This window comes from Capricornis sumatraensis, chromosome 4 (genome assembly GCF_032405125.1).
Source record: "Capricornis sumatraensis isolate serow.1 chromosome 4, serow.2, whole genome shotgun sequence".
NCBI lineage: Eukaryota > Metazoa > Chordata > Mammalia > Artiodactyla > Bovidae > Capricornis > Capricornis sumatraensis.
The window spans coordinates 103,743,877-103,764,856 of NC_091072.1; the positions used below are offsets into that span (position 1 = coordinate 103,743,877).

Here is a 20,980-nt window from a genome sequence, read left to right on the forward strand (position 1 = left end):
AAAGACACTTACTCCTTGGAAGAAAAGTTATGACCAACCTAGATAGCATATTCAAAAGCAGAGACATTACTTTGCCAACTAAGGTCCGTCTACTCAAGGCTATGGTTTTTCCTGTGGTCATGTATGGATGTGAGAGTTGGCCTGTGAAGAAGGCTGGGCACTGAAGAATTGATGCTTTTGAACTGTGGTGTTGGAGAAGACTCTTGAGAGTCCCTTGGACTGCAAGGAGATCCAACCAGTCTAACCTAAAGGAGATCAGCCCTGGGTGTTCTTTGGAAGGAATGAAGCTAAAGCTGAAACTCCAGTACTTTGGCCACCTCTTGTGAAGAGCTGACTCATTGGAAAAGACTCTGATGCTGGGAGGGATTGGGGGCAGGAGGAGAAGGGGACGACAGAGGATGAGATGGCTGGATGGCATCACTGACTCAATGAACATCAGTCTGAGTGAACTCCGGGAGTTGGTGCTGGACAGGGAGGCCTGGCGTGCTGCAATTCATGGGGTTGCAAAGAGTTGGACACGACTGAGCGACTGAGCTGAACTGAACTGAAAGCCTTATAATGTTCAGTAGATGGCTAAACATAAAAATAAGGAGCAAGTTTCGCATATGTTTCAGGGGAAAAGGAATCACAACTTGCTGAGTCAGAAGTTTTCAAATATGTCTGAAGAAGAGAAGATCTCCATATTAAAGCATTTAGAAAAGGAGGATCTATATTGCCTTTGAGAGGACAAATGTAGCCTGTAACCCTTTCATAAGAAATTGGTTTTTCTAGTCCTTACTTAAATGCTTCCTCAGAAGTTTCTCACTTATTTTTCCCAAAAAAAAATGTAGATAAGAAGTAGTTTATGTCTTGTAAAATAAATGTGGACAAGATAGGAAGTTATTAATGTCTTATAAAACAAACTCTATAAAAGCTCCACAAAGCAAATCAATAAATAGCAAAGCCTTCTGGAGAGTAGTTCAGTCAACTGGCATGTTAATCTCTAGGGGTCACCCACCACATTCTCTCACTCTGCCTAGGCCTTGGAAGGCAATCTCTTCTCTCCAGGAAATGAGTTTAGCAGCTAGGAATATTGAGAAAAGGGCCTTTGGTGACATGCTTCAGACTATTCTTTCCGTGGCTCACTCATTTGTAGAGGATAATTTCCACTTTTTCTTTAATATTGTATTGATCTTAATTTCCCTAAGTCTTCAGGAGGTGGCTTTATGAGGAAGATACTCAAGAGTAGAAGAGACTGTAGCCTGTGACACATATTCATGCCGTCTGATATCAGTGTGGAGGAACAGCATCAGGTTGTATCCATGAGTGCATGAAATGAGAGATGCTGCATTGTAAAACTGGAATGAGCAGGGAAGAGAACATAATCCTGAGGAATAAAATCTAGGAGGATGATTGAAGAAGGATGTGAAGTAATCTCCTCTGCCTTCATTTCATATAAGTCCTAGAGGGGAAAAAAGAAGCATTTTAGAGGGAAAAAATCGGGCACTTCAGTGATGCTATTGGCTGATCAGCTCACACACTAAACTCTGCCATCCAGGACAGAAAAGAGGTAACTGTACCAGAAGAATCATGCACCAGGCAGTACTCAGGGCTGATAGTAGGATAGTGCATATCCATTGCTTATCTTTCAGAGTTATTGTGAGAGTAAAATAAATAGAAAAGGAGAAATTATTGCATCACTGAAAAGTGTATTTGAGTGGAACTAAAAATTAACCCTACCACTCATTCAACAAAAATTATTGAGCACCTAATAGATAGCAAATACTATAAAAGTGACTGGTAATATTATACACTGTTGTTAGTTGTTGTTTTATACTAACTAACATAGATCATAAGAAGCCATCTCTTGTATGCTTAGAGATCAAAATGTAACATGAATATTATGGCTACAGGTGAGCAGGTTGTTTGGAAGCTGATAGGTGATTGGAAACAGTACCACCATCTTTTCTTTGAACCTCAGACATTTTCCCTGATCAAACTAGCTGTCCATCCCAAATATAAAGATCGTCCCTGACCACCTAGAAAAACATCCTTCCCCTTCTCTGGAAAAATGCACAATGATTATCAGACTAGGCTTCTTTGGTTTGGAAGAACAGAAACTCATTCTCCCACTTTGTCTATTTTCTAATATGGAAACTGAGGCATTGGGAAATGGTGTGTGTACAACCAACATCACCAATTGTTGACAACAGAATTTTTTTAAATTAGAAAGCTATGTCAGAGTAATTACATATACTCAGGTCTGTCTCATTTTAAGGAAGCCCCAGCATATAATTACTCTTGAGAAAATAAAAAGAAGAGGAAAATAAGGAAGCCTGGCTTCAGAAGAGTCTGCATTTTAAAATTTTCCTAATACGTTAGTCACTCAAGTGACAAATGAACTGCCACTTATTAGAAACAGATATTTGGTTTACAGAACTACAGTGCACTGGTGGCTGAATAGGGAATATCTGTGAGAAGAGCTTGAAGACTCAAGACATCCTGGCTCTAAAGAGGTTATGTGTCCTCTTGACCAGAATCACTAGCTTCCAGCTATCATCTATCTTTAAAAATCTATACTCTAGCCCCAGGGATTCAACAAGTTGTCTATTTCTCAGCTCTGGGTACAATTCAAATGCAAAAGTGAAATCTGAAGATTTAATAGTGTAAGCCCCAAGTGAGGCAGCAGCCTTCCCCAGAGAACAAATTATTGAGGAATTACCCTATTAATTCGGAGAAGGAAATGGCACCCCACTCCAGTACTCTTGCCTGGAAAATCCCATGGACGGAGGAGCCTTGGGGGCTGCAGTCCATGGAGTCACGAAGAGTCGGACACGACTGAGTGACTTCACTTTCACTTTTCACTTCCATGCATTGGAGAAGGAAATGACAACCCACTCCAGTGTTCTTGCCTGGAGAATCCCAGGGACGGGGGAGCCTGGTGGGCTGCCTTCTATGGGGTCGCACAGAGTCGGACACGACTGAAGCGACTTAGCAGCAGCAGCAGCAATCTTATTAACTTCATAGCTGCCTCCTTGAGCCAACATGAATATGCAGGTGAGAATAAGACCCCACAGTCTTCTCTGCTGGGAACTAGAAGAGAACCACCAAGCTTGATGTCTTATCTTCTTCATTTCCAGCAGAAACCTCCATTGCTCACATGCCCTATACCTTAAAGAATCAGCCAGGATGAAAGTTTGAGGCAAAGAGAAAGATGACTAAGTCTCCAGCCAAGACTCAGAGTTTAGAGCTGAATTCTGACTAAAGAGCTTAACCACATACAGTGCCTTGAGGAGGCTTGGTGTTGTGTGTGCAAGCTCAGGAGTGTCTGACTCTTTGCTACCCTATGGACTATAGCCCACCAAGCTCCTCTGTCCATGAGATTTTTCAGGCAAGAATACTGGAGTGGGTTGCCATTCTCTTCTTCAAGGGATCTTCCTCACCCGGGATCAAACCTGTGTCCCCTGCATCTCCTGCATTGCAGATGGATTCTTTACCTCTTGAGCTACTGGGTCTTCCCAAGAAGGCTTGGGGTGAATAGCTTATAAGCCAGACCCATTCAAGGATTAAATCCATAATACTGAGTATTACTTTTGCCAAATAAGAAGGCCTATGATCTTTAAAGTGCAGGCCATAAATGGTGATATGAAGGTAGGACAAAATAAAGTTCACAGACTCTATTTAACCGAAAACCTCTCTTGCTGAGTATGAACATCATTTATTATACTTGGCATTGTCATTGGTGTCATTGGAGGTGAGGATAAGACATGGTTATGAAGAGTTTAAATGAAGAAGTGGAAGAATTTTAAAACTGATCTTTCCATACATCTCTACTCTCTTAGATGTCTACTTAATACATGCCCATGTAAATAAGGGTTTCCTTTTCCTTTCTTGGAATTCAGGACTATAAATAGTGTTCCCTCTTACAATTTGGAAAATTCTTCCTAATATCTGAAACTCTCTATTCTCCCATTCAGTTTTTGTCCCTTGCATCTACGTTATCACTAGAACTTAACCATTAAATCAGTAAAAATTAATTGAATATTTAATGAGTTTACATGTAATGAATTTTACATGTAATATAAAATTGCAAAAACCAAGTCTTGGTTCTACCACCAATAGGCTATATATCTCTGGACAATAATAAGTGCAGAATCTCAGTTTCCTAATCTGAAAAATGGGAATGGTAATATCCTGGTAATCAGTATTGTGAGGCTCAAGCTAAATGAAGTTACAAGGGTAAGCTTCTTGAACAATAACTAGCACATAGTATTTCGTTCCTAAGTGTCAATCACTGAACTGGGTTTATTGGATATACCCCAATACCACTGTTTACAGAGCTTTCCTGGTGGCTTAACAGGTAAAGAATCCTCCTGCAAAGAAGACACAAGAGACAAGGGTTCGATCCCTGGGTCAGGAAGATCCCCTGAAGCAGGAAAATGGCAACTCACTCCAGTATTCTTCCCTGGAAAAATCCATGACAGAAGAGCCTGGAGGGCTACAGTCCATTGCAAAGAGTCAGACATGACTGACTAACAGTTCACTTCAGACTTCAGTTAATAGTCACTAGGCTGACAGCACAGAGGAGATCTGACTGAGTACAGATATGCACAGGTGTGCAAGTAGCCCAGAGGACAGACCTGAAGTCTCCTCAGAGAAAAGACCAAACTGTTTTCTTGGGTGCAGCCTCTACCCAGCCACGCCAACCATTCAGACTCTAACAGCTCCTGAGAAAGGGGATTGGAGATGGTGGGAGGGGGCAGGGGACCTCCAGAAGAGGATGGGGATGGTGACATCAGGCCGGCTGTCGAGTATTCCAGCACCTGCCAGGGATGCCCCAGGGACGCCAGGTCTGCCCTGCTGGGGCCCAGCTGCCACCCGGGCCCTCCTGACATTTGACAATGGGCGGTTGAGAGGTCAGGAGGGAATAGGGCAGGCATGACAATGAGATTCCGATGCTATAGAAAGAGGGACAATTGGGCCAGAGGGAGAGAGAAGCCAAGTGTTTTGGAGCTGTGCAGGATTGGGGGTGGGGAGAGGGGAGACAAATGTGAGGATAAAATTAGAATGACTGGAATTTTACGGGGGTGCCAAAGAATGAGGAGGAGAGAGGCTGTCCTTGATTATTCTGTTCAGAACAGAAAAGGTCAGCCTGTCCAGGGAGCAGGCTCCCTCGCTCCTGACCTTGGGGTTGAACTGTCAGTAACACTGATCTGCTCTGCCACACGAGCTGGATCTTGTCTCCAGCTCAGTCATTTATTCTTCTGTCCACTCTATGAATATGTATTAAACCCTTGCCATATATCAAGCTCTTTGCAAGGTACTAGGGACAGAGATTTGTAATTTATCTTCCTGCTATTGATGAACCAACAGTGTTCAGTGGAGATGGATTTAGGAGCACAGGAGCATAGCAGTTAGATGCTCTGTAGAGGTGGGAAGAGGACACTCTTGGGCCATGAACAGAAGAGCTATTAGCTCACAGAGCAGGGAAACCTCATCCAGCCTGGGAGATGACTGTGTGTCAGGAACAGGATTAAAAAAGGACAAGTGACATTCAAGCTGCATCTTGAGATATAAGTAGGAGTTTGGCAGCTGAAAGGCCAAGGGAAGGCAGGGGAGCTGGAAGATCATTCTACAGAAAGAGAATGAGTTAGTTAGGAATCAACTAGGAAAATATGTGCCAAAATAAGGCCTTGGAGTTTACAGAGGCTTAGACTGATGCCAAGGGCAGGTTATTCAGGTGATTTCAAGGCTCAGATCAAAAATTCTAGTTTGAGAATTCTCTGGAGAGCTGTTACTTTCCTTGTGTTCACAAGAAACAGTATCCCCTTTGTCACTCATCTCTTTCTTGTGTACAAAGATACACTATGGATGCTGGTAGAGGACTTCTTCAGCAATATATTTAGGGAAAAAGTGTTCCTTTGTCTCTATTCCTATTTGTTGTTAAGAGAAAAGACATCTAGTGCAAAAAGGCACTGACTTGGGTCTTTAGAGAAAACCAGTTAAACCCTGCATACATTGCAAATGATGAAAAGTGAAAGTCCCTCCCTCGTGTCCAACTCTTTGTGATCCCATGGACTATACAGTCAACAGAATTCTCCAGGGAATAATACTGGAGTGGGTAACTATTCCCTTCCCCAGGGAATCTTCCCAATCCAAACCCAGGTCTCCCACATTGCAGGTAGATTGTTTACCACCTGAGCTACCAGGGAAGCCCAAGAATACTGGAGTGGGTAGCCTTTCCCTTCTCCAGCAGATCTTTCCAACCCCAGAATTGAACCAGGGTCTCCTACGTTGCAGGCAACTTCTTTACCAGCTGAGCTAAGAAGCCCCTCAAATTTAGGCTTAAGGGAAGGGAGAGATATGCTGTGGGTGAAAAGCAACTTGGTGGGGCTACCACTGACGATAAGGAAAGTAACCAGTGTTGCTGGAATGCAAAGAGCTGAAAGAGACTTCTTTCCCTTCAATGCCTAAACTTTGGAGCTGTTTAGGGTCCAGAGATGAATATCATTTTCTTCGCAAATGAAGAATCTAAGTCAGCCACTGCCTAGAGTTTTGTGATGAATTCTGAGGAAGGTCCAGGCTCAGTAGGAAAGACAGTCCTGCTTGATTAATGATGTCCATCCAGGCAGGCATGGAGGAAATGGTAGAAATCACTGCACCTATTTTTCATCCCCATGTGAAAACCCACAATTTTAGATGGAGAAAAATAACTGAAAGTGATAGAGATCTGTCTCTTTAGAGAGATAGTATAAATTTTCCTATCCATTGTACAGCACCTAAGCATATGAGGCTATTTAAATTTAAATTAATTAAACCAGTAAATTTAAAATTTTAGTACCAAGCTCAGCTCTGTGCTTTGGAGTGACCTAGATAGGTGGGATGGGGTGGTGGGGTTGGGAAGGAGGTCCAAGAGGGAGGGGATATATGTATAGATATAACTGATTCACTTCACTGTATAGCAGAAACTAACACCAACTCGTAAAGCAACAATACCCCCAATAAAATAAATAAATAATATAGTTCCTTGGTTGCACTTGCCACATTTTAAGTGCTTGATATCATAGAACCTTTCCACCATTGCAGACAGTTCTACTGGACAGCACTGGCAGAGGGTGATGGATAAAAATGCAAGTTCAGGTGCCGAACTGTTTAGATTAAATCTCACATCTGTCGCTTGCTTGTTATGTGACCCAGTGGAGCTGCTTTATCCCTCTGTGTGTCAGATTTTCATCTGTAAAATGCAATGCTAGCACTAATTCCAGAGTACCATACTAAGAATCACATTATTTCATATATGGAAAAACTAAAGGATATTGCCTGGCACCTGGTTAGCACTCAATTAGTACTGGCTGCTGTGATTATCTTCTGCCCATGTTTATGTAGCAATCTAGAAGCAGAAATGGCTAGAAAGTTCTTGACCCCCAATCTAACTCTCTCCACTGAGCCTGCTCTCAACACTGAGCATTATTTCACATTCAGAGCACCCTCTCCCTGCCACCCCAGGCCCCTTATTTCTGTGCAGTGGAATCTCCCATCCTGGGAACCCAGGGCATTGCCCCTTGCTTGTCTCTCCCTCCCTTTTTGCTTCGCCTGATGCCCGCTTTCCCTGGGAATCCAGGCTGCTGAGAACAACTGCAGCTGCTATCCCTGCTTGCAGCTGCTGCTCAGAAACAGGGCAGCAGGGTTCAGTGGTGCTCCCTCTCAGGACTGCTTTTTTTTCCCACTTATCCTTGAAAATTCTGTTGGACTGTGCCAACTGTGGGCATGGTGTCAGCTGCCCCCTGTGTGTCCCTGATGCTTCTGCTTAGGGACCCTTTGTACTCAGGCTCCAGCTGAGTCACACACTCCAGACTGCAAGCCAGTAATTCCTTCTGATGGCTTCAGTCATTTTCCAATACTACTTGTACCCTCCATGGGTCCCTTTTTCCCATTTCTCTTCCTCTTCTTTGATCTCTGTTTCAATTGCGTGCGTGCTGTCGTTTCAGTCGTGATCAACTCTTTGCCACCCTACGGTCTGTAGCCCTCCAGGCTCCTCTGCCCATGGAATTTTCCAGGCAAGAACACTTAAGTGGGTTGCCATGCCCTCCTTCAGTGGATTTTCCCAACCCAAGAATCGAACCTATATCTCGTATGTCTCCTGTGTTGGCAGGTGGATAATTTACCACTGGTGCCTCCTTAGAAGTCCCTCTTTCAATTAGCCCAGTGGAGTTCTCACCCACATGGGAGGAAATGATGATGATGATGATGACAATGACAAAGTACTACTTATTGATCATTAATAATGTGCAGGCCTCATGATACACGTATAGTAATCATTATATTTAATGTCACAGAAATCCTATGAGATATTGTCATCGTTTTGTTGATAAAGGTCTTAAAGTCCTGGGAATTCATAAGTCATGTCCAAAGTCAGTGACAATACATAGTAAACCAAGCATTCACATAGAGCTTGTCCAGATCACAAACCCAAAACAAATCAAGAGACCTCAATGGCTCTATGAGCCAGAGAAATTGATCTGTCCACATCATTGGTAAAGCATTTTTTGTTTCCGGTGACTTTTCATTAAAGAATATATATCCAGTGACCAAATGAAAGCCTTCCTGTTAAGCCATAGTCTTCTGGTGGATGAGGTGACTTAGGAGACCTATAGTCTTTGTTCTTCTCCAAAACAGTTTATGGTGGTGATATTTCTATTGCTCTGAAGACAGATAACCAGTGATGAGCTTCGAGGAGGCTTGGTGGGAGCACACTGGTGCCCAGCCTTTTGTGTGGCAGTAATAAATATCTGAGGCTCCTGCCTGAAACACAACAGAGGCAGCAGCTGCCTATTTCATAAAGTGTACCTACCGCCCCCCACTCCCATGGAGCCCCCAGGTCCTCTGAGACAATATCTAAAATGTTGAAATGTTGTCCCACCTGAAGAAGTTGTACCCATGCTCCTTTTGTCTTGCCTTTCTTCTGTTCTTCTAGTGTTCCTCTCTCTCCGTCCTTTGTCTCTCAGCCTCAGCCTTTACATTGGCTCTTTTTCTGTTCCTCTGGTTTTATTTGTTTCTAAAACTCTACTCCTTCAACAGATTCTATTTGTCTCTGTATTTAACTCTGTATCATTTCACCCAGCCTGTCTGGCTTTGTGTAAATAAATTTTTGATGGTCAACATTTCTTTCTGTTGAGTAGCACAGTGGGCACTGGGGAGACTCATGAAACGTTTATAGTCTTTTTCATTCATACATATATTAGAGCAAAAATCATTCTGACAAGTCATCACTCCCCTCTTATGTACTGAGTTGACTTGAAGATTATCTGAACCTCCTTTCAGTCATCTGTAAAATGGCAAAAACTTTTTCCCAAAGTTGTATGAATTCATGGGAAGGTAAAATTAACTTTGCAATTCCCGGCACATGTTCAAGTGCTCTGAAAAAAAATTGCTCTATTTTCCCCTTACTATATGGGAAGGACCCCACTGGGAGCTGTTACTATAGAAAAAGGATAAAACAGCCTCTCTTCTCCAGCTTATAAACAGTACAGGAGACACAGATGGAAATAGTAACTAAACTTCTAGGATCAACTATTATGACTCCCTAAACTTCAAAAAGAAGGAGGCGATAATATAAATAAAATAAGCATATAAGTAAATGAATTTTTAAAGTGATCATAATTATTCTATTATAGGATTATTGAGTAAAGACTTCAGTGAGGACAAATTTCAATTAGGCTTTGAAGGATAAATACAATTTCAGCAAGTGAAGGCGGAGGAGAGAGCCCTCCAGAGAAAGGCATTATGAAGAACAAAGGCAAGGGAGCAATTTCGCTTCATGATGATTAGAGGAACAATAATCTAGAGAGGCCAGTGAAGTGAAAGTCGCTCAGTCGTGTCTGACTCTTTGCAACCCCATGGACTATACAATCCATGGAATTCTCCAGGCCAGAATACTGGAGTGAGTAGCCTTTCCCTTCTCCAGGGGATCTTCCCAACCCAGGGATCGAACCCAGGTCTCCTGTATTGCAAGTGGATTCTTTACCAGCTGAGCCACAAGGGAAGCCCATATATATATAATTAGTGATATATAAATGTAGACCAAGACCAATTATGGTGTTTGGGTTTTAAATGTTATGCTGAAAAGTTTGGACTCCATTCCATAATAATGGAAGAATCAGTGCAGGGTTTTGACCAAAGAAATGACGTGGTCCACGGCTTTGCTTTAAGATGGTCAATCAATCAGGATGGACTCATGAAGAAAGAAGCATTGCATGCAAAAAGATGGGAAGTTTGAAAGAACACTAAGACATTTGTCCAGACAGGGAGAATCTGAGGACCTCATGCAGGGCAGTGATGGTGTGCATGCCTGGGGGAAAGAGGGAAAAGAAGGAAGGGAGACGGTGAGCACGTGCACTGCTGCCTTGATCTCTGGATCTCTGACTGTCCCGATGGGCCTTCCTGGAGTTCTGACTCTCTCAGATTCTGTGTCTTTCCCTACCCATCTTTACTTCCTTTTCCTTGTGGAAACCCAGACACTGAGGGCCAATGCCCTCTCTCAGAGTATTTGCCAGCAGTGAGGGGAAGGTCAAGGTTCTTTCTTTCAGAGCTGCTGTTCAGGTGAGAAGACAGCTTGCCTGGGAGCTGCTTGGAGACAGGGAGACTTTAGAACCAACTTTCAAGCCTGGCCCATTAGCCAAACCTCTCCCAGAGCTTGTCTCCTCTTCTCCAGTACTAAACAGTGCTGAATCCCCCTGGTCCTCCATCTGTCTGCATGTGTCCTAGATCTCCCTGGGCAGGGATTAGGTAATTGTGCCATTCCCATCAGCATGCCCAGGGGTCTGGCAGGAGGGAAGCTGCCGGCTGGCAGCAGTGGGCTGAGCAGGAGCCAGGGGAGCGTCTGCTCCAGGAGTCCCCTGAGCAGCTTGCGGCTGTGCCTGGCCCTCTGTGAGGCAGCCATGTGTCCGCCTGCCCTGAATCTGCTTCGGCTCAGAGGCCAGCTCTCAGAGCAGGAGACAGCACTTACCTTTATCTGGCTGCCTCTCCAGGTCCAGCCCAGTGAGGAACACAAGACCCTCCCCAGCTTCCTTCCTGACTCTGGCCTCCTTCTCCTCCTCTCTTCTCTAGCTCAGTTAGTAACATTATGATAATAAAGGAAAGAAATCAGGCTACAGACTTGCCAAAAATTAAATGATCCAAAAAGTGTTTCCATTTAACTTTAGGAGTACATTCAAATATGTGTGTGTGTATGTGTGTGTGCCCATTTTCAGTATGTACCAATATGTGTATGTTAAATATACACACCTTTGTAGGTGGGGCTAAATTAGAAATTGGGGATTAACATATATACACTATTATATATAAAATCAGAGAAGGCAATGGCACCTCACTCCAGTACTCTTGCCTGGAAAATCCCATGGACGGGGAAGCCTGGTAGGCTGCAGTCCATGAGGTCGCTAAAAGTCGGACACGACTGAGCGACTTCACTTTCACTTTTCACTTTCATGCATTGGAGAAGGAAATGGCAACCCACTCCAGTGTTCTTGCCTGGAGAATCCCAGGGACGGGAGAGCCTAGTAGGAGGCCTTCTATGGGGTTGCACAGAGTCGGACACGACTGAAGCAACTTAGCAGCGGCAACAGCATATATAAAATAGATAAGCATACTGTATAGCATAGGGGACTATATTCAGTATCTTCTAATCACTTATAATGGAAAAGAATATGTGTGTGTATGTGTGTGTGTATATATATATATATAACTGAATCACTTTGCTATATACCTGAAACTAACACAACACTGTAAATCAACTATACTTCAATTTAAAAAAATATATATATATACACATACCTTCAAATATATACACACATATAAATCTTAGTATGCTTTTATAAATATAGATATATTAATATGTACCTGTACCTATACCACACATACACACACATACAACACACCAAAAACTATGAATATAGTAACTGGCATGGAGAAACAAGCTTCATATGAAATATTTTTCATCTGTCACCTACAACCTGAATTATTCATATGGATAACAGAGAACATGTTATATTTGCAATCAAGTAAACACCATAATCAACATCTTCCTTATTGTTTCTCACTTAAGGGGAGGGGCAGGAGGAAGAGCACACTTCTAGTAATAACACGATTTCTCAATCTGACCTTTGATAAGTTTACTTAGCTCAATGCAGATTATGAGCCTTTTAGTTGCTAAACATGCTGCAGTGGTTGTCGCTAGAGAATGAAGTTCATTGCCTAGAAAATTACGGTCTAAATTGAAAGGTACCCAGTTCCTTGAGATAACTGACTAGTAATTATTAAACCACACACAGCACACCCTTGATTTTAAGGTTTTGTAGTCCACTCTTTCTTCATGTATTAGCTTTTGTTCAATCATCATTCACACATTATTTTTTCAAAATATGTGTAATCTGTCAGAAAAAAAGGGACATTTGCTGCTCATGAAAACATTAAGATGAGAGAAACGCCAAGTATATAATTGTACAACCATCTCATCTTATAGATGAGAAAACAAAACTCAGTTTATGTAACTTGCCATGGTCTCATATTGATTTACACATTTCTACATAGGTTTTTATAATATCTGGAACCCTCCTTCAAATGGTTTATTTTGAAGCCTGGCTAATATTGAGAACTTAACTTTGTGAATTTTACCTGATTTAGATGCCCACTAAACAGCAATTTCCTCTTCCTTCCCTTGAGTCTTTAGCCATTATTTTCTAAAAATTTCTTCAGATCACATTTAGCAAGTTAATTTATTTACTTACACACATATGAGGTATTGACCGAACATTTTATTTGCCTGAATTTGTTTTGCTTTATGTAATATTTGCAGTAATTCATTTTAGCCATTTTTGCAAGTTGTGAAGCTTTGAAAGGGTTAATTAATTTAACCAAGGTTATTCAACCAGTAAGTTATACAGAATTGATATAGTAATCCATTAACCTCATCCCAGAAAATGTTTTATTTAACCACAAATAAAGCAGACTTTACTCATCTGAAACAAGCAAACAAAACATTGTAACAGAGCCTCTGACTTAACTTCTGACTAATTGCTTGACCTGGCTAATCAGTATATGTCTCTGAAAATCTGTTAAACAGTATCTATGATACTCGAACTTATTGCCGCACATTGCTGTCAATGTTGAGTGATAACTGGGTAGAATGCTTTATTAATTCATACTCTGTCAAACTATAAATTTACGAAGCATGGTCATATATTCATTTGTCTGTTCTCAGCACTTGGCTTAGTGCCTGCTCCATAAGAAGTGCTCAGTAACGATTTGTAAAACTGAATTGAAAAGAAATACATGGTACTAAGTATTTTTGAGATAATAGTTCTTTCCTACGTAGTCTTAGGTCTGCTGCTGCTGCTAAGTCGCTTCAGTCGTGTCCAACTCTGTGCAACCCCATAGACGGCAGCCCACCAGGCTCCCCCGTCCCTGGGATTCTCCAGGCAAGAACACTGGAGTGGGTTGCCATTTCCTTCTCCAGATGACAGCAAAAGCTACCACCAGGCTCCTTTGATCTCCATGCCAGTTTCTAGGAAAAAAGAAAAACACAGGGCTTTCTATTTCCCAAATTCTGGAAATTTGCCATTGAGGATTCTGTTTACAGTGGGCTTCCCTGGTGGCTCAGAAGGTAAAGCGTCTGCCTACAATGTGGGACACCTGGGTTCGATCTCTGGGTTGGGAAGATCCACTGGAGAAGGAAATGGCAACACACTCCAGTACTCTTGCCTGGAAAATCCCATAGACTGAGAAGCCTGGTAGGCTACAATCCATGGGGTCGCAAAGAGTCGGACATGACTGAGCAACTTCACTTCACTATGAATAATAAGAAAGTAGCATATTCCAACATACAGAGTACTAGTCAAAAGGCTTGGGTTTTTATATCGGCCCTAGTAAATGATTAACTGTATAAATTCAAAGGATCTTCTCTGCTCTCATTCTCAATTTCCTTATCTCTTCCCATCCACTCCTAATAATAAAACTAACAATAATAGGGACTTCCCTGGTGGTCCAGTGGTTAAGGCTTCACCTTCCAATGCAGGGGGTGAGGGTGTGATCCCTGGTCGGGGAGCTAAGATCCTACATACCTCTTGGCCAGAAAACCAAAACATGAAACAGAAGCAACACTGTAACAAATTCAATAAAGAATTAAAAAAACAGTAATAATGGTAGATTACTTCCCTTGTGCCAGAACCTGAGATAATCACTTCATTGGCATTACCATCACTTCTAATTCACTTCATATCAACTCTATGGATTTGGTGGAATTTTTGTGCCCTTTATGTCAAGAAGGAAACTGAGACACAGAGATGGTAAATAAATTGCTTCATTAGCTTTGAATTCAGCCAGTTAGCTTCAAACCTAAGTCTGATTGAACTCTCTTAACCTAAACTCTATGGATACCCTAAGTAAACCTGCTGTAATCACCGTCAGCACTCCCCAGTAATATATTAGAGACAAAGAGAAAAGTCAATGTACGGTTAATCATGAAATGATGAATCGTAACATGCTGCTGCTGCTGCTAAGTCGCTTCAGTTGTGTCCGACTCTGTGCGACCCAGTAGACAGCAGCCCACCAGGCTCCCCCATCCCTGGGATTCTCCAGGCAAGAACACTGGAGTGGGTTGCCATTTCCTTCTCCAATGCATGAAAGTGAAAAGTGAAAGTGAAGTCGCTCAGTTGTGTCTGACTCAGCAACCTCATAGACTGCAACCTACCAGGCTCCTCCGCCCATGAGATTTTCCAGGCAAGAGTACGGGAGTGGGGTGCCTTCACCTTCTCCAGAATAGTAACATGGATGGTAATAAATGCCACTTCTTAAATACTATGTACTGTGGACATATTACCTCAATTAATTCCTCAGAATGACCCTGTGAGAAAGTCATTGCTATTATTGCCATTAAATTTGAAGGAATTGAGGCTTTGCAGGGTTAATCAATTTAATAAAGGTTATCCAATGAGAATGAAATGGCAACCCACTCTAGCATTCTTGCCTGGGGAATCCCATGGTCAGAGGAGCCTGGTGGGCTACAGTCCATGGGGTCGCAAAGAGTTGGACATGACTGAGCAACTAACACACCGCATTCAACTAGTAAGTTAATAGCTAAAATAGCACCTATTAGATCCTGAAGCCAATGCTTGCAGTTAATGCATGAAGCTGTACATTGAAGACAGCTTGGTGCATTAATAGACAGACAGAAAAAAATAATCTTGAAGATAGTCTGCTCCTATGTTGCAAACGATTTCATTATTTTAATACCTGTAATTTCTTGCTAAAACTTTTTTCTAAAATTTTAAATGTATGTAAGCTGACCAGCCATGAAACGGATTTAAGCTGTCAGTAAGATGAAGAGTTTCAATAAACGAAGCATTGATCTGTGAGCTAGCCTATATCTACATAGTCTACATAGGCAGCATACAATTGAAAGTTGAGTATTTGTCAGTGGAAAGAGAGTCTTTTCTCAGGTTCTGTTTCAGAGCTTGGGTATGGGCCAGCCTGGGTCATAGATATAACAGGGTGCCATATGTCATATGGACAATTTGAGAAGTATCAAAAAAATCCCTCCTCTTCCACCAGCTCTAACCTTCTGTAGATATGACATCCTTATGTACCTACCAGCCAACCAGCCAAACAACCAAACCTTTTGGATAAATCATCTAGTTCAAATCCTGGCTCTACCATTCACTAGCAGTGTGAGCTTGAACAGGTTACTCTATGCCTTTGTTTACAGTTTGTAAAATTATGGTGATAATAATGTCTCCCTTATAGGAATTGTTTTAGATTAAATGAATATTATACAAATCACCTTGAAAAGTGACAGAACATATTAAGCATTCCTAACAGCTAGATGGGATTATCGATGATATCTGTCAATTTTTTTGTATTCCTCTAGAATATTCTTTGCTAAATATTCTCTTAACAAGGATCAAATGACAGACCATTTTATCAGACTATCCTGCACTGGTGTGTGGGTGCTCAGTTGCAACCAGCTCTTTGCAACCCCACAGATTTGTAGCCTGCCAGGCTCCTCTGTCCATGAAATTTTCCAGTCAGCATCACTGGAGTGGACTGCCACTTCCAACTCCAGGGGATCTTCCCAACTCAGGGAATGAACCCACATCTCTTGCATCTCCTGCATTGGCAGTTGGATCCTTCACCACTACACAACTTGGGAAGCCCATCAAATGACATGTACATTATTCACTTAATATTGCAAAAGATTGGAAAAATCCAAATTTTGCAATTTAATTTAATCACATATTATGGTTTTTACCATGATATATTAACCAGCTACAACAAGAAATTGAGACCTTTATGACATATGAAAGAAATGTGATATGCTACCAATAATAGAAAAAAAAAAGAAGAGGATAAACTAACTTAATATTTGCACCTAATATACCTAATATCTGCTTACATAGTCATAAAAGATCTCTGGTAACTAGTAAACTTAAAATTAAAAATGGATTTCTAGTTGGAGAGTATGTACTGGACAGATGGAGATTTGAGGTAGGAGGATGACTTTCATTCATTTTTGTTTCTTAAATATTTTAAACCATTTCTCTCCCTTGATTAACCAATAATATTTTATTAAAGTTCATTTTTATCATTATCATCATTATTATTTCTTTGCCATCAGCAGTTATGCATTTAAGAAGGGACCCTGGAAAATTTTAACTGGAGAAATCTGAAAGAAAAAAATCTGGAGAAGGAGCTGTTAAGAGGCAGTTGCCAAAAATCATGCTTCATAATTTTTTGAAGAGTTGGTAGGCCCAGCTAAATTTTGGATAATAGTTTATCTTCCTGTGGTCCACCTCTCTGTACATCATCTAAGTCATCTGTTTGATGGCTTGGAATGCTCACAGCCATAAATTTCTGTAAATGGGGAGATGTTTTTTTTCTCAGTGGTTACAGATGGTTGATTATGTGAGTGGCAGAGTGCATCTAGGCTTCTAACTACTTGGTTTAGATCTTTCAAATCTTCTGGAAAGATCAGTTGAAATACAGGATGTATAAATCCTCCAGACGGGCTGGCAATCCTGCTGTTGCTCATAGGATTTAGAGCCCAAGAAAATCAATAGGTGAGAATGAAGAAAACCTTTGAAGACTGACAATGCAAATACAACACAATGTCTATTAAGACCCACAGCTTTATTTCTGCTAGAAAAGAGGAAAAACATTTTTTTTTTTTTTACAAAATGTTTAAACAATTGTTTTGCATTAGTGGATAAAGTCCCCAAAAGAAAAAGACCATCCAGGGTGGGAGAATAGGTTCTTTCCAATCACACAACATTTACAAATTTTATTCAATTATGAAATCTCTGAACAATCCCACACCAGTTCACAGATACCATAGTCCCTAAAAGCATAAACAATGAGCCAAAATGATTGGCTCATCTTAGAGTGAAGAAAAAATCTAAGAAATATTAACTTGCATAGCCATTCAAATTATTGCTGCTTTTTATAAAATTCTTATGTAACTTTGCACTAACTTCTTCCTTTGCCCTCACCCCAAAACTCAGGAATTCCTAGCAAAATTATGAGCTACTTGCCAAGTCTTGGGAAGGGTTTGCAAGCACATGTATACAACCTAAGGAATTTGCATGAAAATGAGAAATAAATTAAATAAATAATATCTAATAAATAACTCAGACAACATTCATTATCTACAAACTTAAATGCCACAAAATGCTAACTTCAAGGATAGCTTCCACCACCCCCATAACCTCTCAGGAAGGTAAGAACCAGTACAGACTCAGAAAGCACATAGGATGGCTTCATAAATCATTTTACTTGTCTATTCCCTCTAGGGCAAATCGTGGTGAAGGGAACCACTTTGGTGGCTGATGGGGTTTAGGATCTCTCTTCAAGGGTACTTTCAAGTAGATTTACAAATTAAGGGTGCAAAAAAAAAAGTAGGGTTAGTATTGCAAGCAAAATGGAAAGAAAATTACTTCAGCTATAAGGAGATAATAAGTAAAGGGTTAAAAAAAAGTCGATACACAAATAGTTTGGCAGGTTTTAGGGGTTAGCTGAGCTGTAGAAAATCACATACTAATCTGCCTTATCAATTTTATTAGTTGGCCCTATTTGTGTACCCTGCCTGCTTCCTAAACTTATCCTGTCTGGCAGGAGCAGGATATGATCCACTATCATGTAAACCATGTAGGCTTTTGGTTTAAAATAATTGTTCTGGCAGATTGAACAGGACAGTGAAACTTCTCAGATCACATTTTTCTGGGAAAAAATAAACTTGACAAAACGACTGTTAATGTAAAGGAAAGAAGAGTTACATGAAGAAAATAAACATCCTGCAAATCAGGATAAATCTGTGATGAAGACATAAATTGGTAAAAGCATTTGCTGACCTTGGATTTGATTCTACATCCCTAAGTTTGGTCACTTGAAATGTTATCTACAATATGTAATAACATATTTTAAAAGTGAAGAAGAGGTAACAATTAGTGGAAAAGGAGATAAGGAATTATATATGTTGGGAAAATTCAAGTTTGGTCAATAAATTGACTGGTGCTTGTGCTTCAAGAAAATATGTGTGGGCAGATGTTAATGGTTTTTAGCCATGCTGTCTTTAACCAAATGAAATTCATCTTGCCAAAGAAAACCTAGTGGTTTTCCTCTGGACAGGTTGAGAGTCCCAAAATGATGGTTAGTATCCAATGGCCATTTTATTGCTCTTGAATGTGACCTGGGTTGTTTGCTGATTCCAATAGCAGTACCTGAGCTTCATCAGAATTTCCATGCCTCTCTGGTTATGAAGGTCATGAAACGATTCTCCAAGTCCTGTTGGATTGGAGGAGTCTAAGGTTTCAGTGTCTTGTTTGCCCCACTTCGAGTACTGAGAAAAGCGCTTTTGAAATGTTATCAAGAATCAAGTTGGTATGAGATCTCTATTATGGTTCTCAAATTACTAAGGAAGATATGTTCAGCTTTCAGCCCAGTAAGAAATAGAGCTAATCTCTTAAAGAACATTATTCACAGTGACAGTCAAGGTAGAATGTCAGCCTCTGGGAGCTATTTTTAGATGGATGCAAAGAAGTCCTTTCATCAAGTCTGAAAGACACGCACTTGGTGCTCCTTTGGCGATTCCATCCGATCTTTCCACACATAGTGTCCATTTCCAATTACTCCTCAATCTTTCCACCATTAAGAAGTTTGTAGGAATGGTCCCCAAAGTCATAGAATTTCATAACTGTGAAGAACTTTAGAAAGTATCTCAACTTAGAACAATTGCCTGATTTACCAGTAAGCAAACAGAGGCCAGAAATGAAAAATGAATTGGCATAGACCATCCAATGAGTTTTGGCACCACTAGGATAAGACCCAGGGTTTCTGATCTATTTTCACATGATTGTAAACAATCAAATAATTTCTTGTGAGGACCCAAAATAAAGGAATCACTACAACATGAGAAATTGATGAGAAAGGAGGGTGACAGGTTAGGGAGACCCAAAGAGCCTAGGACTATTGTGTTTGATATATAGCTATAGGGTCCCATTAAGGTCACTGAATCCTCAGCTCAATGACGAGCTATGGAAAATGTCTCCAGACATCTTTCTCTGAAATCCTGGTCGGAGTGCCCTAGTCAGTGAAGATTGTACTGAGTTGGGCCCCGATGCTATGGTGGGGGTAAGCATCATAGGACATATCTATGGGAACATCATAGCGGGGGGTGCCAGCCTGAAAAGGAGTTGAATGCACATGCCCTGAGCTTAGACTTGCAGCGGGGTAATGTGGCATGAAACTGTAGGATTTATCCAGGTCAGGGGAGCCATCTTGCTTCAAGGAGAAGTTCCCACTGATGCTCAGGGGTGGAGTAAGTGGGCCCTCATAAGGCGGTGTACTGCAGTCAGGCGGGTGGCTCCCAAAAGATGACTCTCCCAAACTCTTGAATACTGGGGGTTTGAGATTAATAAGATGTGTTTCCATATGGCCATAAGGAGGGCTGGGGAGCCCAGGAGATTGATAGTTGAAGTTGTGGACAGAGATGGCAGAGTCACAGATAGATTTCTCCTCACGCTTTTCCAGGAGGACGGACTGAGAGCCCAACTGGAGGCACCCAGCCACCAAGTTGCTTGTAGGCTGAGAGAGCCCTTTACAGAGCATCTCCACAAAGCCCTTCCCTTCAGGTGTCTGTCCAGTTTCTAGGACCTCAGACAAAGCCCAAATATAGTTCCTGGCCAGTCTAAGAGTCTCTATCTTGGAGAGCTTTTGGGTCTTAGAGTAGCACGGCATGACCCTCCTCAGATTGTCCAGGGCATCGTTCAGGCCGTGCATCCGGGTCCGTTCCCTGGCATTAGCCTTGACTCTTCGAGCCCTGAATCTCTCAAGGCGAGCTTTTGTCATCTTCTTTTTCTTGGGGCCTCTTCTTTTAGGCTTCTCCCCATCTTCTTCCTCCTCTTCTTCCTCCTCAATACTGTCATGATCTTCAGCTAAGCTGCCAAGCATTCCATAAGCAGCCGGTCTTCTCTCCTCCTCCTTTATCTCATTCTGAGGGGCCAGACCTTTGTCCATCCAAGATGGTGTGTTGACCAACTCTGTCATCTCCTTGGGTTTCACATAAGCTTTTGCCATCTCCAGACTCTGGGAAAAAAACAGCAATGGTTAGTGCCTGTGGACATTTGACTTGATTTAAAGTTAAACTTTCTTTTTACATCTTAGATGTAAAGCACAGAATTTGTATTGGAATTCAACTTATGATTACCTACCCCAAACCCTCCACTCTAAATAACAAATCTAAACTCAAGTAAATGCCCAGCACACTCACTGAACTGTAGTATTTATAAGAAAGTCAACTATAGAAAAAGGAAATAGACTTGATTATTCATTGCAGAGTCAATACCTAACTCTCTGTATTCTCCAGTTCTTCATCTCATGTATATTTTATTCCAAAATAGCTGATATACCACTCAAAACGTGTTTTTCTCTCTTTCCAGAATCAGATCATAAAAAAAAA

At 41.3% G+C, this 20,980-nt stretch overlaps 1 protein-coding gene across 1 annotated transcript; it reads right to left on the reverse strand.

Moving 5' to 3' along the window:
• Positions 1-19,605: 19,605 nt before the first annotated feature.
• NEUROD4 (neuronal differentiation 4) lies at positions 19,606-20,598 on the reverse strand. Its single transcript, XM_068972156.1, has one exon. The coding sequence runs from the start codon at positions 20,596-20,598 to the stop codon at positions 19,606-19,608; it is 993 nt and encodes a 330-aa protein (XP_068828257.1).
• Positions 20,599-20,980: the final 382 nt, after the last annotated feature.